This window comes from Carassius auratus, chromosome 43, assembly GCF_003368295.1.
Source record: "Carassius auratus strain Wakin chromosome 43, ASM336829v1, whole genome shotgun sequence".
Taxonomy (NCBI): Eukaryota; Metazoa; Chordata; class Actinopteri; order Cypriniformes; family Cyprinidae; genus Carassius; species Carassius auratus.
In genome coordinates, this window is record NC_039285.1 from 10,197,756 (window position 1) to 10,214,747 (window position 16,992).

Below are 16,992 nucleotides of genomic sequence, written 5' to 3' on the forward strand. Positions count from 1 at the left end.
GTTACGATAAGTTATTGTGCTAGTTACATTAGATAAGTTAAAGTTACGATATAACTGTGCAGCCCTACTTCTAAAGACAAATTCAATCTTGCCTTAACCTGACTTTAGATTTAACAGGAGATGGATCACTTTTGTTAACCTTGTCTAAATTTTGTGTTACCGAACACATTGCCTAGTCATTGGACGAATCAGTGACTCATTCAAAATGAACTGCTTCCAGTCACTTTCTACCTGTTTGTCAGCCCCATATTTTGTGAGAGTTTCACACTCTTCATATGTTTGTTGTGTTTCTATATCAGACTCTGTATTATTTTAGTATTATTTCAGACTATTAAAGTATTTATTTATATTTTCAATGAACTTTTATTTTTTTATTTTGAGATTTCATTTAAATTTAGTTTTAGTAGTTTTTTGCTTTGGTCATTTTTTATTTACATTTTTTAAATAGTATTTATTTAGCGTTAATTTATTTTTCTTAAGTTTTAGTTTCATTGTAGTACTTCAGCTAAAACTCATTTTTATTTCAGTTAGGAAATATTTCCCAAAAAACTCAATTTATGCATGAAGGATGGCCAGTGATCACCAGTGAAACCCAGAGGTTTTTGTGAAGCAGTCAATGTTTTCAGTGTTTCCAGCAGAGGGCAGAGTTCACTCAGTAATGGGGCGGTACACAAAACACATTTACAGTACAGCAGTTTTTGTTCTTCATAATAGTATCTGTATTATGTGTGTTTGCTTACCTGACTTGTTGCGCTCCATCGTGCTTTCTTGGCTTGTGAAGCCAGATGATGATTCTCCACTCGAGACATCGACAGTAACGTGTGGATCAAACGGCTGGAGAGACCGCTGGACTGACCCAAACCTACACACACACAAATATTAACATCTTATTAAATATAGTCTTATTCAACTTACTATACCATGTTAACCAGCTAAATTCTGACCACTCGGTTTAGGCTGGCCGGCATTTCACTGGAGAGCGGTGTTTTAGAAGAAGGACATGTGGTTAGAGTTAGCAAACCAGTGGAAAATGCTTAGAGCAGTTAACATGAAATACAGTTCACAGATAACAAGGGATGTTATTTTAGTCATCAGAATTTAATGGATCGTGGAAAGGGTTCGTTCGTCGCTGTGATATTCTGATTAAACCTTCAAGGTCAAATAAAATTAAAAAAAAAAAAAGAGAGAAATATGCACGGATGAATTGTTCACAACAAGATACAACATCCATTTAGAAAGTAGGGTCAATTTTCATTTCCTGCTGACTTTAAAAGCAGATAATCCAAACATTGTATTTGGTATGACACAGCAAAGTCTGCATCATACACAACATGCCACACTGAATCCAGAGTCTGTTGCAACCCAAGTGTTCTGTCACTTGTCACCTTGTGGGTTTGAGTTATGATGTATGACTTCATCTGATGGGACTAATAATAGCACACATTAGCAGATCTCTCTGAATCACCATCATAAGCAGCGTCAGTGTGAATACTGACAGACTCACACAGTACCCCAACATCTCTTTATAACGCTCGAATGCACTTTAAACTGTCGACACATTCAAGGGAAACTTTAAACACTGCGGGAGCTGGAACTTGCAACTGACTTTAGTATAAAAATGTATTTCCAAGTGAAACATTATTAGAGAATAATGAATTGAATTTAGCTCAACTCCTCATAATCTCTAGCTGGCAGAAAACTGAAGGTTGGAGAAGAAGGGCTAAGATTGTTCTGCCTCTTGCTGTAAAACTGATGTCAGCAGAAAAATGAGCACCATTCCAGAAAGGAAGCAAATTTTCAAGTGTTGACTAAAGATTATGAAGACTACTTATTTCTGTAGATGAACTTGCACAGACTAAATGTTCGCTACAAGACTAGTGAAATATGTGCAAACAAACAGGTTCCCATATTGGTTTATGGTTCAGAAGCACAATCATCTGAATTATCTTGCTAATAAAGCCCTTTGTGTGCTCTATAAATATTTGAGGTGTTTTTCGTGAGGATGGGGTCGAGTCCTAATTAGATGCAGAACAACCAGGATATGCTAATCAATGACCCATTTTTAATTACATTAAATATGAATGCATGTGACTAGTAAACACTAAAAAAGGGAAAAATACAAAGACGATAACATGATTATTCTTGTTCCTTGTCTTATTGTGAAAAATACAGTGTATGTTAACTTCAAAACCCCCCAAACATTCCCAGCAAGCTCCTCTGGTTGAACAGGCCAGCTAACCGTGCCATGAGCTCTGCTTTATACACACATACAATCATAAACAAACACATAATATTCTTGTGAATCAGCAGCAGTCTAGGTCTAGCTGATACATGCCTCTCATTTCCCCATCAGACACACCCACTCATGACGGTAAACAGCGCCTGAAGATGTTCATTTCTATCCTCACCAGCATTTACAGCTTCTGCTGTATCAGTTCCCCATAGTTTTACATTAAATGAAAGCTATACAGATTCGTCAATAATGTCTCTGACAGCAAACAGAGCTGGGAAGTTCATTGCATCTTGTCAGATGAGTTTCTCTGAACTCTCAGGGGCCATTTACACAGTTTCTGCATTCCTCTGTGCTGCTTTCCGTTGTTTTTCTACATGTGCTAGACAGATAGACGTGATTGACCACTGCACACGAGTCATTCTTAAAAATGCAGTGCTCAAGTTAAAAGGAGTTGAACATTTAAAAAACGCATCTCTATAATTAGCATTTTTTCAATTCCATGCATGCTCTGCATCTTGCGTTTGTTCTGTGTTAGTCACTCCTTACACATCATGAACAGCCACTTTACTACGTTCAATTGTTTATTTATTTATTCCATCAATAGCTGTGTAACAAGTGGGAGAATGTACAATTATTCAGTCATTATCACAAAGGAAATCCATTCAGAATGAAAACCCTGACAGGCTTTCTTAGACTAGAATCTGAGTATATATCTATATATAGTCAAAATGCTGAAGAAAATACAGAAATTAGCTCTAGTTGCCGATGAATGGCTCATCTATGAATTTTAGTGCATTAGAATTCTTATATTCTGAACTAAAACAACAGACAAGTCAGTTAGGGGAAAGTTTTACAATGTACTGATGCCAAATGCTTAAAAAAAAACAAATCAACTGACCCGTCTCGAGTGGTTTTGTAGTGGATAAAGGGTCCGCTGAGTCCCGGCACCCCCAGTGCAGCGGAGCTGAACCCAGAGCCTGGACTGGAGAAACTAGCTGAGGGGTTTCTGTATGGCATCCCTCTGTCCCCGCTAAGAGGAGACACACTGTAATGGTTCTCTGGGTAACTGACAGGCCTGTGGGAAGGACAGGAGACGGAAAAAGCAAGTGAGAAGAAAAACAAAGCCAAAAGACCTGGCCAATAGTTAAGTGTCCCTGAGATTTGAACTATATGTCCAAATGTCTCACCGTTTTGAAGAGATGTGTTGGGCCTCTCTGTATGGAATGGGGACCAGAGCTTTGTGTGTACGGCTGGGAACTGGTGGGGGTCCGCTGGGGGTCCAGCGCTGAGCAGAGCTGTGTGTACCAGGGGGGCTGTCCCAGCGCCACACTTGGGTTTGCTGCCCAGCACGATAACCTGCAGCCACTGGCTCCGCTTCTCCCTTCTGCTCCATCATCTTCATCTTGTACTCCTCTGTACAGCCCCTACAAACACAATCATTCCATACATTATTCATTTTTGAATATGTAAATAACCAAGTACTCTGAAACCGTTATCAGTTCATAATTAAACACACACACACACACACACACACACACACACAGTGTATAAAGTGTATACACTACTCTCCAAATGTTTGGTGGGTCTTAAATCTTTTAAAATAAATGTTTATATTAATTATTATTTATTATATTTATTATATTATAAATATATTAAAACCTCTGGGAACCCTTACACAACAGTGATTTTATTTGCAATACATCATTATTATTATTACACATATCCACGCTGTTTTATTAAGTTTTGCATTTTAGATAGCAAAAGCAATTTTTGTGGTTGGTCATTTAGCAAGTCAGTCTTTCCTGTCTAAACAGGCAGATCTTAATACGGAACAAGCTGAAATGAGGATCAGATGGCTTTTCTCAAGTCAAAAGTCTGGCTATGTGAGACTAGGTTGATTATGACTGATTTAAAGCCCTAGTGCCAGACCAAAACTCTTCATCCTGTGTTAAAGGTTACAGATTTTAAGGGATGTTTCAAAAGAATGGTTCTGCAGTAATTTGGGTGTCTGGTTCACTGGCAGATTAGTCCCAAATCCCTGTTGACCAGTCCACTAACCCCTACTGAATGCTGGAACGCTCTCATCAGCGGCAGAATCCCTCTGGGTCTCTGCTTTCTGATGATGATGAGAAACCCAAACCCACTCTGTGTCAGAGTGTCAGCACTTTCACACAAGGACTGAAGTCAAGGTAACTGTCTTTCTTCTAAACATCAACTTTATCAGACTCATCTACCCCTATTTAGTTTGTCAGCAGAGAGGGTCAGCACATTTCCTGATTAAATCATTAAAAACTTCATCGGTACAGTTTCAAAAGTTTAGGGTCAGTTCTTTAATTCAGCAAAGATGCATTCAATTGAACAAAAGTGAAAATAAAAACATCTATAATGTTAATAATAATAATAAAAAAACGAATTTTTCAAGTAAATACTATTTTTGGAGCCATCTTTTCATAAAAAAAATCGAGAAAAAAACGCACCTGTTTCAAAAAAAAAAAAAAAAAAAGGTCAGAAATCATAGTAGATAGCTGGAAATTCAGCTCTGACATCACAGGAATAAATTACATTTTAAAATACACTACAACAGAAACAGTCATATGATTTCACAATATTAGTGTTTATTGATCAAATCAATGCATCAAAGCCTCTAGCATAAGAGGCTTTTTAAAAAAAATTTATAAACAAAAAAAAAAAAATCTTACCCGTAGTGTATGGTGGCAAAAACAGGAAGTCCATTAAAGCACTGCTATCCTAGACATCCAGACACCTCCAAAAAATAACCAAAGCCCCCAAAATTCACCTGATATTCCAACCTTTACTCCAGTAGCACCTTCTGCCCATTGACATCTATATTTCATACATCATCATCTTTATTGTATGCTGCTATTATCATCTCTCCATCCACAGGGAGTGAGAAAAAGACAGACAAACCGAGAGTCAGAAAGCCAAAAACAAGACAAAAGGAAGGAGGAGAGCGAGAGGAGGAGGGGGAGAGTGGAAAACAGCAGACTCCACAGCACTGCTGTCTAATACAGCAACAAAGTCTCTTCTGAAGACCACGAGGACACGTAAACTAGCCCAGACTGACTACACCGACACGCTGAGAATGTATAGATGTTAACTTAATACTAACTATCAACTGTACTGGTAAAACTCATGTTTATTTAAACCTGCCACCTACAAAGAAGCCTGAGACCACTAATAAAAATGTTACCATTTACATTGTTTATTGTCACATTTACATCTTTCATTAGCATAGCATTTTAAATGAGCAATTAAATTCACTTTGTGTTTTTGCTTGGCTCCTTTTGTTATGATAACAGCAGCCGTTTATGTAAAAGCCGATGATCGCGTTCTAATCGTTAGATTGTGGAGTCGTTTTACGAATTTGTTCCCTTTATCTCATTGAATCATGGCCACAATTAAAAGTCACGATGAAAACAAAGCAGAGAAAGTAGCAGTGATTTATCCATCTGTTGTTGATTGGATGGAGGAAGATCTGAATGCGAACATTTGATCGATTGTTAGAAAGGGGAGGGGTTTAAGAGGACCAAATGATTGGAGACTAAATGTCCACGATTCAGCTAAAACGAAGGAACCAATTAATAAACAAACCTATTTTTTCCTCATGTTTTGCAAGGCTCCAGAACATACACAATTTTAAGTACAAATCTTAAAAGAAATCTTGGTAAAACTATTTTACAGTGTCCTTGTTACACATTACATGTACTTACTACAGTAATAATAGTAGAATATGCGTAATTACATGCAACTAAGCCTAATCCTAACCCTATAGCAAGTACATGTTGGGAATTTATATTACTCAGTTCTTAAATGAAAACATACACAAGGACACCCTTAAAATAAAGTGTAACCCAAATCTTACACATTTCATTTTTCTAGGATTAAATGAACATTTTGAAAAAATCAAATTTTTTTCAATGTGGTCTTAGACTTTTGAATTCTACTGTACATTGTGATTCACTTGAAAAAAATACTACAGTACATAAGTCCTCAGCACACATAAACGCTTCCTAAAACCAAGCTTGGACAAAGGCTAGAAAAACCCAGAGCCTGAAATACATGAGCACATCTTCCTCTTCATCACTCTTCACCACTCCTCTTTTACTGCCATCCATCCATCTATCCATCCAACACCTTCACCAGGTCCAAGTATTTTCATTCCTGTGTCATTCATTGTTGTAATACAGTACATTGAGTTCCAGTGTTTCCCATCCATCCTCTCTTTGTCTCCAAGCCCATCACTAACCTCCGAGTGTAGACTAGACTGTTGTATCGGATGTCCGCGGTAGCGCCATGAGGCTCTGACTGACAGCTGAAGTACAAACGAGCCCTGACAACCGGACACACACAGAGATTTCTGCTCTCCACCCATCCAATCCTCTCTTTCACTCTGATAACAAGAGCAACCAGAAAGAGGGAGGGTGAGATGGAGAGAGAAAAAGGAGGAGGGGTGTTCCTCCCACTTTGTTTCCAAGCGAGGAGGCGCACAGACATGCCTCAGCATCTACGGTCTTTATATTCTTTCCTTGCATTCTAAACACGCTGCCCGTTCCCTGTCAGCATCATATTCCTTAATTAAAACCCCTTTATTTATTTATTTTTAGCCCCTTTTTCACAGATTCCAGGCTTTAGTCTCATGCAGTCTGCTCCCCTGGCACTCCTCGACAAACAGAGGCTGGACCACTGAGAGGAAAAGAGATACAAACAGAGGAGGGTAAACAAAAGAGAGGGAATGACGGAAAGACAAGCATGTCGAAGCATGCAATTAGCACGCTCTTTCGTTCCACGGCGCGGTGTGGGTGGGAGGTGCTGGGATGCATGTGTGCGCGAGGGAGTTTAACCACAACGGCGAACATGTCCCGCTAACACGCTGCTGAGTAATTAGCCCCTAACAGCAGCCACTCCGAATAAAGTTCTGAGTCGTGCGACGCTAAACTGTCAAACATGCGATGTGCAACACAATGTGCATTAAGAATATACATATTACATTTGCATGTTGATTTTGAAGGCCAAAATAGTAAGTTTAGATGTGCCTGCAAACATACCTTTTCGATGCAGCAAAACTGAGGCTTCACATAATCACTGTTTTCATTAGTAAACTCTTCCATCCCTCTCTCCTCTTCTCTTCTAACACTCTCTTTCTCTCTGTCCCTCTCTCTCTCTCTCTCTCTCTCTAACACTCCCACTCACTGTTCCCCCGAGAACTGAGGCGTCTGCCAACGTTCTCAAAATCTGGTGAGTGCCTGTGTGTGTGTGTGTGTGTGTGTGTTTGTGTGAGTGTTGCATCAGACAAAGAGGAGGTACGAGTGCGAGAAATAAAAGCTTTTCCCCTCTTGTATGAAGATACATGTAGTGTTTTTGTATCACATTTGTATAACAGTGAAACTGAATGGTTGAATTATGTCAGAGGGGTTCCAGCCGACGGGCGTTTATAACAAGCAGCATTAATTCTGCAACGAGGCTCGTCATTAATCTTTCCAAAACAAGAATGGGTCTCCAGAGGGGTGCAAAGTGCAAAAAAACAACAACAACAACAACAGCCCTGTCAGATCCGAAATGTGCTGCTGCCCAGACTTTAAGCTTAAATCTGCGGTTTGTTTTCTGTACAGAAAGACTATCGCTGAGTTGAGGTTCCTGCCTTCATCTGTCAGAGAACGTCTAGTCTGTGAAAGTGGAAAACACTGACGGGATTTATATTTGATGTTTTAAGTCTTTTTCAAAGGAATTTACCTGGGCTGCACTGTAATTGTAGATCTGTCATTTTTTTAAACAGACCTAACAGATTTGATGCTCTCTGGAAAATCTTAGGCTGCAGTGCACCGAATGAAGGAAGCCGTCGACGCTCTTTTCTCTAGACTATGAGACAGGCTGGAGTCCGACAGTCTTTTATGGTGTTCTCCATTAATAATTTATCAAAGCGGAATGAATTTAATGGAGTCACGAGCTATCTAACATTCTGATCGAAATCTCCTCTGCAGTGGTATTCAATTAAAGTTCCAAGAGGTCCAATCTCTACATTTCCTTCCCAGCAAATGTCCAAACAATCACACCTTAAACTGATTTATAAGCGAATTTGTAGTATATAAAATGAAAAAAAGAAAATAAATACTGCAAGAACAATAGTATGGTGTTATGTATCGCTCAATTTTTATTTTAAATAAACCAATTAAAACTGTTTGTCAAAGTATGTACAGGAACAGGGTATAAAAAAAATATACAAATGAAATACATATGAGAAATGATTTGTGGTTCTGACCTGCAGGACCATGTTTTTTTTTAAAATTGGAAACCTCTTAATGCATCACCATTGTGTTTATAACGGTTTGCAACAATGCTTTATGCTTGGATCAATGTTTCTATTATTATTTTGCTTCCATAATTATATTTGGTAACACTTCACAATAAGGTAATACAATAATGTATAAACTATAAACTTGTTACACTATTTATTCATGTTTGTTCATGTTAGTTTACAGTGCATTAACTAATGTTAACAAAGACAGTTTGGGATTTTTTATTTATTTTTATAATCCATTAGTAAATTTTGAATTTAACATGAACTAAAATCAATAAATTCTGTAGAAGTATTGTTCATGCCTAGTTCATGTTCACTAATGAACCTTATTGTAAAGTGTTACCTTATCTTGCTTTACATTTCATGTTATGGCTGATAACTGATAAACAGCTGATTTAAAAACTGATACGGTTTTGTGTAAATAAATTAGAAATAAAACAGAAATCTAAAACCAATCGTTTTAAATGCCAGTAAATGTTGCCATCACAATATTAATGCGCAGTATGAAAAATGGATATTCATTTTGAGATTTGCTAAATTTATTAGCTTTAAAGATTACTTTCAAGTAAATGTTAGATGAAGCCAAAGTAAAATGTAAAAATATGGGAAATAAGTATTTAAACATCCAATTTGAGCCAATACCAAAACATAAAAAAAAATCTAGTATAATGATATGGTTCATATATAGTGGATCTGTAGTTCATAAGTTGAATTAAGACAGCTTAATTCAGTGTCAGACATGTCCTTTTCTAAATCAACTTAAAGATGCTACACTAAAGGCGGGCGTACACGGTGCGATTTTTGCTGTCGTACGAGTTCGCATGCGATTTTTTTCAATCGTGTGGAAATCGCGTATTCTCGTATGGTCGCGGCTCGTATCATTTGCGATGAATTACGAGCCGAGCAGAGTGGCTTACGAGCACTTCCCGACCTCCCGATCATTTTTAAACATGTCTAAAAAGTTCGTGAGCTATCGGTTTGAATTCGTGCCATTTGTGCGGTTGAACGAGCCGATTTGTTGACTTATCTGAAGTTGACCAATCACGAACTAGGAAAACCACAGAAGAAGAAAGACGAAGACGGCAGCTGAAGTCTGTCAGGAACAGCAAGCGCTGTATGATGTTTCTAGCAACGTATTCCAATGCCTTTTTAGTTCTCTCTCTCTCTCCCTCTTTCGCTCACACACGCATATGTAGTTTACAGGGACTCTCCATAGACGTAACGGTATTCTATACTGTATATCCCCATACACTACCTCTATCCATCACGAAAAATGCATGTTTAAAATTTCTATTAAACACCGTATAGTATTTTTTAAAGTCATTTGGTTTACGAGGGCACAGTAATTGTCATCACAAACCATGTTTACATTTTAATACCCATTTCAGATATTTATAAACCATATACAAGAACACACACACAGGGTAACCAAACGTCCTGGTTTCCTATTGCTGAAAAATAACCTGTACGTGTAGGAAACGGCTCGTATCAATATTTTATTTGCATTTATGAGAGAGGGAGAGCAGTTATATTAGGCGCGTTCCACTTGAAGCAGCGCTTCACAGAATGATCACCTGTATGACATCAAAGTACCGCGAGAGCGATTCGAATGCGTTGTATATGTGTGCTCTCTTATCGCTCTCGCGGTAATGTCATACAGTGATCCTTCTGTGTGTGCAGCGCTGCTTCAAGTCGAATGTGTCTATCAACTTTGTGCGATTGCTTCTGGAATTCGCAGGTTGTAAAATCGTGTTGTATATCATCTCGTCCGTACGATTTTCAGATAAACTCACTCATGCCGTGTGCGTGGACATACGATCTTCCGACCATCCGAATTCGCACCGTGTATGCCCGCCTTAAGGTTCCTCAAATCTGGCCTTGCAGAGTTTAGCTCCAACCCTTAATCAAAGATACCCGAGCAAACTGGTCAAGATCTTTATAGTTCATACACTTACCAAAAATCTGACATATGCTTAAGAACCAACCGTGTAAGTGTGTAATGCTCTGCACACTGCTACTATCATTCTTCTTTGTCTATATAACATATGTGCCACTTCAGATTTGGCTTCTGTTCTTGTAACTCAGTGGTAGACCATTGCATAAGCAGCGCAAAGGGTCGTGGGTTCAATTCCCAGGGAGCACACATATTGGTAAAAAAAAATGTAATGCACTGAATGCACTGTAAGTCGCTTTGGATAAAAGCATCTGCTAAATGCATAAATGTAAATGTAATAAATCATGATGCATGTCTTGTGACATTTACAGTATTGTGAGGAAGTTGGCTGAAACCCAACTAGTGTTAATTTCGTTAACAAATGCTATGGCGAAAGTTAGGTTTTTTTCCCAATGAAAACGAAAGAGCAGCTTCTGATGAAATGTAAAAATCTATTTCCCAAATGACAACATTCAGCAATTAAAATTTAGCAAAATAATACTTATTTTCATCATTTTAACCATTATACAGTAAAAAGAAAATCTGACGAAAATGTGTACCGTATTTTTCGGACTATAAGTCGCACCTGAGTATAAGTCGCATCAGTCCAAAAATACGTCATGATGAGGAAAAAAACATATATAAGTCGCACTGGACTATAAGTCGCATTTATTTAGAACCAAGCACCAAGAGAAAACATTACCATCTACAGCCGCAAGAGGGCACTCTATGCTGCTCAGTGCTCCTGTAGTCTACACTGAAGCCCTCTCGTGGCTGGAGACAGTAATGTTTTCTATTGGTTCATTTCTCTTGGTTCATGTCAAATAAATTTTTATAAATAAGTTGCACCTGACTATAAATGACATTTAGTCGACTAAAACAGGACAAGTTGACTAAATATGATTAAAACTAAAAATTACATTTGACACAGGACTAAGATTAAATTCAAAATAGCTGACAGACAGCATCTGATTTCTCAAACAGCAAATGGTTTCAAAATGGTTGCAAACTCAAAGAAAATGCAATTTCCCAAAAGACTCACCTGCGGGCCCTTCCCTCTTCAAAAGGTGGAATAATGACCACTTTTACGGTGACCGAAGTCCGCAGTAGGTCGATCATCTGCTCGTGGGAGAGTGTCACAGCGGCCACCTTGCAGATTTCTACCAACCGGCTACCCTGCCGGAGCCCTGCCTGCCAAGCGAAGCCGTATTCCTCCACTTCGGACACAGTTCCGTCCAAACGCACATGGAAACCAAGCTGGCCCAAACCATTACGTCGTAACGTCATATCAACCGTCTCACAACCTATAGTCAATGCCTGCAAGGAGACAGACTGACTTTAAATGACATATCCCATAATGCAAACCAATGAACTGACTGTCCATGCATGTTGTATCAGTACCTTACCTTAAGTCTCTGCACAACCTCTCTGATATCTTGTGCACTGCCCTCTGGTACCCGTAAGGCAACGTGGTCTCCTCTACCATAGAAAATCTTCAGTGCAAGTCTCTCTGCTGTCCAACCAATCACATCAGCACAGAAACAGTTAAATATCACCTCTTTGGTGGAGCAGTCCGCCAGGACAATGTACTCGTTGGAGATGGCTAGAGCACAAGGAAGCTCGGCGCCTCCGCCACTGAAGTCCTGCGCAAGTACACGCCAAACAAGCGCCCCTAAGGCACCCATTTCCGCAGCTTCGCGTGCCCGGATGCGTTCCTTGCGTTTGGAGGCCAGAGAGATGAGATTGTTCAGCTTGCCAGCCGTGTCCAGTGGCGTAGTGGAAACGCAGTTCTCCGCCAGGTCCCGCAGGTATCCTTGGCGTGTGCGGGTTGCCATGGCATGGAACTTCTCTGATTTGTGCGCAGCGTTCTCTGCATTTATGATCTTGGCCAGCAGGAAAGCGCGGAAGGCAGCTGGGTCACGGAACGTCAATCCACTTGAAGGTAGCGGCGGACCAAATGGAGGCACGTCCTTCATGCGGGTCACTGCCACACTATAGGAAAAAAGAGCCAATTACTTTTTTTCAACCAATCCCAGCAGAGTTTTTCCTCACTGAACTACATGTTCACAACATATCTCAGTAATCAGGCCAACGTGCAATGCTGTTCTTAGCAAAGGTTGCCATGGAAACAAGGCCAACCTGTAGCAGGTGTTGTCAGAGCAAGGGTTGTGCACACGGACAATGACGAACACGTGCTGGAAGTGAGAGCGAATATTCTGTGGAGTGAAGGGAAGGGCTCCCGGCTCCTGGAATATAATCGTGACTATATCATTTCCTATGTGCCTCTTCCTCAGGAGCTGTCAGAGAAACGAAAGGAAGAGCAAATCAGAATCTCGATGCAAAAGAACAAACAACGACAAAAACACTGTATATTTTTACTTTGAGGAAATGTTGAAACAATGTTGTAGACAACCTTAGATGTTGCTAAGGTGTTCTGAGTTGTTGTCGATGGTTATGTGGTTGCTAGGTGTTCTAGACGGCTGCTAGGTGGATTCTTTCAGACTGGCCACATTCACCGACTGTCTGATGCATGTTGGACGAAGAACTGAAAAGATCTGACGAGCTCTACTCTGATTGGCTGAATTTATGGTGGAAGTGAGGACACAGGGTTTTTCATGAAGTCATATTTACAAGGTCCCGGGCTGATACAGTGAGTACTTCTGATGAAAACATGCTCACTGGATTTGTGAAGTTGACTGTTAAAAATGATTGTACTTTTAAAAGTGAAAGACTAAAAATGCTACGATTAATTGGCAGAAAGTTCCATTACTAAATGCGGTGATAAACAGTAATAGGTCTAATAGGACATTTCAAAAATAGGACTTTGCTATATTATCATTATATCATTTAATGAAAAATACATTTTGTTCACTTTAAATTTTAGTTAACCTGATAAAACTTAAAAGGCTACTACATTATTATTTACATTAAAGGTCTGGCAACCCCAGCTGTCTATTTTTTTAATAGCTTAGAGAACCACCTTTGAAAGAGACATGAGACTTTTATGTGATGCACTTTGTAGTGAGATAAGAATAGGTGGTCACTTACTAGTCCGAGTCCAAGAGCCCACTCATAGTTCTCTATGATATTATGGTTCCTACTAGATATGGCTCAGGTCTGTCCTTCGGTGTATGTTACTGTTTAATGCACACAATCTACCAGCAAAAGATATAAAAGCAAGGCTGCAAGGGGCGAAAGAGTAGGAGAGGGAGAGAGAGTAAGTGAGTGACAGAGAGAGAAAGAGAGTGTTCTGCTGAAGGACACAGAAAAAAGGAAACTGGCAGAAGTATCTTCATAGAAGCACAATGATTTCTGTGGTGAGAGACACAGAGGTGTGAAAAAGCCTGCTAACAGCACTGCAGCACCAATCTGTGAGAAAGCCACTAAAACACATGCAATAAAATGGACTAATGTTGTAAAAAGATCAAGTTGTGCTAGAATTACATTTCCTGTAGGAAATAACAGTGTGCGCAAATGTAGCAAATGTATAGTATTTCGGTTTTAGATAATCTTAGGTTTTAGCTTCTCTGGCTTTATTAAATTAGTAAATGAAATGATGCATCTGAGCCACTTTGTCACTGTCACAACAATTAGATTCAACAAATGTGCTCTCTAAGAGTTCCAAATGGTTAGCCAGCATAAATATTCTGCATTCTACATACCTCAATTTAACCAAATTCACGGCAGCTTTAAATATATCCTTAATATGGAAAGCAATCTCAGAATGTATTGCAGCAAGCTCAAAGAAAGCATATATCCAAGATCCAAAATGGCAGAAAAAGCTACAGAAATGTTGATTACGCTAACAATTTAGAATAGGTAACACCTATAAGTTGCTTATTAGCATGCATATTACTAGAATATTAGCCATGTATTAGTGCTAATTGAGAACATATTAATGTCTTATTCTACTTGACCTTATTCTACATCCCTAATCTTACCTAATACCTAAACCTAACTATTAATAAGCAGCAAATTAAAAATTTATTGAGAGAAATGTTGTAGTTAATAGTTAACAAGTGTTACCTTGATTACAAATATACCAATTCATTCCATACCTAAAACTGCTACACAACAATCAAATTAAAAACAGTGTTACCTATTTTTTTTTGTGTGCTCCTGTATTTTTATGCTTCTTAAGCTGGACCCAGAAATGTGTCCCGCTTTGTGCCTGATAAGTTGACTGTTAGCTTAGCAACTAATGGTTCTTCTGGAACACTGTTGGAACCATTTGAGTGAGTTGAGTCCTTCACATACTTTATTTTAAGAGTTATATTACATAGCCATTCGAAAGTTTGACGTCAGTTTGTAGTTCAGCATGCATGCATTATATTCAAGGAGAGTGGCAGTACAGACATTTATAATGTTACAAAAGTTTTACCATTTAAAAAAGGAAAAATCAAATCAAATCAAACCGAGTCCAAACTTTTGAATAGTGGCGTATATTATATTTCAAATACAATGGTAATGGGAATTCTTGAATTCTTAAAGTTTTCAAATGATTAAAAAGAAAGCTAACACATGAATCACCTACACACCTGCATCTGAAATGAAAGCTGAAACATATAAAGCATTTAAATAGAGTCTGTATGTTAATTGGTTCAGGACGAGTTAACTGCAGAAGGTTAATACTAAGGATTAGTAGTTTAGTTCAAACCCTAACCAGATTGTCAGAGGAATATCAATGCAGTTTAATGCAAAAAGACATCTGAAAACACTCCGGAGTGCTATTCTCGGCTGTTATGTAGTATGGAGTTTAATAGTCTATTCTAAACTGTGATCAGGGCAAGATGTTCAGTGAGTTAAATGAACTCATTTGAAGAGGGCTGACAGCAGAGATGCTGAGAACCGATGTTTACAACTACATTTAATCTATATTTAAAAACAGACAGTGACATTAGGAGCATCTCTATGTCTCCAATCTGAGTCAGAGCAATAGAGGCTGCCCACCCGTTCACAACAGTGTGAGAGCATCAGTTATATAATCTATCTTACATTTCAACAACACTCAAAAGAAAAACCATGGAAACACTGGTCTTTCTTGAATGCTGGCATGGTCCTCCCATCCCCTATAATGAGTCCTGATGGGTACACTCCTGTAGCCTGAAACTATTCTACAGCCTGACATCCTATTCTACCTCACCTTAATCACTACATCACCCTCCCATGTGAGGGGCTGATTTCTTTGTGTGTGTGCTTTAAAAACAGAGAATTTTCTGACAGATAAAGACTGCCCTCTGCAGGTCATCTGAAAGGGGGAGAAGATCAGATTTTACTTAAAGTTGTGTAATTTCTGCATAACCAAATTGTGAAGGGACGTTGTGGCCTAGTGGTAAGAGAGTTTGACTCCTATCCTAGGGTTTTGGGTTCGAATCTCGGGCCGGCAATACCACCACTGAGGTGCCCTTGAGCAAGACACTGAACCTCAACTGCTCCCCGGGCGCCGAAGCATAAATGGCTACCTACTGCTCCGGGTGTGTGTGTGTGTGTGTGTGTGTGTGTGTGTGTGTTCAGGGTCTGTGTGTGTGCACTCTGGATGGGTTAAATGCAGAGCACAAATTCTCTGTAAGGGTCATCATACTTGGCTGAATGTCACGTCACTTTCACACTTTCACTTTTCATTGTGCTGCAAAAGTAATAATTTTGAAATATTCTATTTATATTAAATCATATGATACAAATAATATATGTCCCTGGTCTAAATTATGAACATTTTATAATGGCAAAAAATTATTTTCTTCCTCTGTAGAAGTAGTTTTCTTTGTTGCTGATATAACCATATCAGCACAGGCAGCAAAACAAAAGCCAAATAATAATAATTAAAAAAAAGTGTTTTAATGTGGACTGCAAGGACTGTAATATGCCTTTGTTATATTCAAAGTTCTACAAAACAAAAAAAAACAAAAAATTAAAATTAAATAAAACAATGTGATAAATAAAAATAACAGCAATAATGATTAGCAATTAAAACGTAACTAAAAAGACGTTAAATTTTTTTTTTTATAAATAAGCCTTTCCCAACATTATTTATATCTTAATACTCTATTTAACTAAGAGGCACATCACACTATGCAAGTTAAAGGTGAAAATGCCAAGTCAGGTTGCCTTTAAGTGTGTTTTCAACAAATATTTTGTTGTTGACGCATATGCATGCACATGAAACTTCCTGAGGGTAGAAGATGCCACAATACTGGAACGTAATCAACAGTACTGAAATCAGTAGAAAACCACACCCTGCTCTGATTCATACACCAGTGAATATAAAAACAGCGGGAGAACTTGACAATAACAAAACTGAAAAAGAAAGAGCAAGAGCAATTCCTTCATAACCACAAAACAAAACAAAAAATTAGACTCTGAGAGTGGACATCCAGAAGCTGTGGCCATTTGTGCTGTTTGAAAAAAGAGCTGCTGAATTTCCACAGGATTTACTGCTGCCACTCTATAAAATTTACTAGCATTCCAGATGTTTCTTTGCTACTACGTCTGCCACATGCAGTGCCCACCACA

At 38.7% G+C, this 16,992-nt stretch overlaps 1 protein-coding gene across 2 annotated transcripts in view; it reads right to left on the reverse strand.

The window, feature by feature from the left end:
* Positions 1–16,992, reverse strand: part of sipa1l3 (signal-induced proliferation-associated 1 like 3) — a 75,367-nt gene that overhangs the window by 8,023 nt on the left and 50,352 nt on the right. For both annotated transcript variants that reach the window (XM_026230981.1, XM_026230982.1), the window contains exons 8-13: positions 12,622–12,779; positions 11,889–12,474; positions 11,525–11,799; positions 3,421–3,657; positions 3,132–3,308; positions 741–862 (exon numbers count right to left, since the gene is read on the reverse strand). In XM_026230981.1, the coding sequence (XP_026086766.1) occupies positions 741–862; positions 3,132–3,308; positions 3,421–3,657; positions 11,525–11,799; positions 11,889–12,474; positions 12,622–12,779 (1,555 nt within the window). The remainder of the gene's footprint in view (positions 1–740; positions 863–3,131; positions 3,309–3,420; positions 3,658–11,524; positions 11,800–11,888; positions 12,475–12,621; positions 12,780–16,992) is intronic.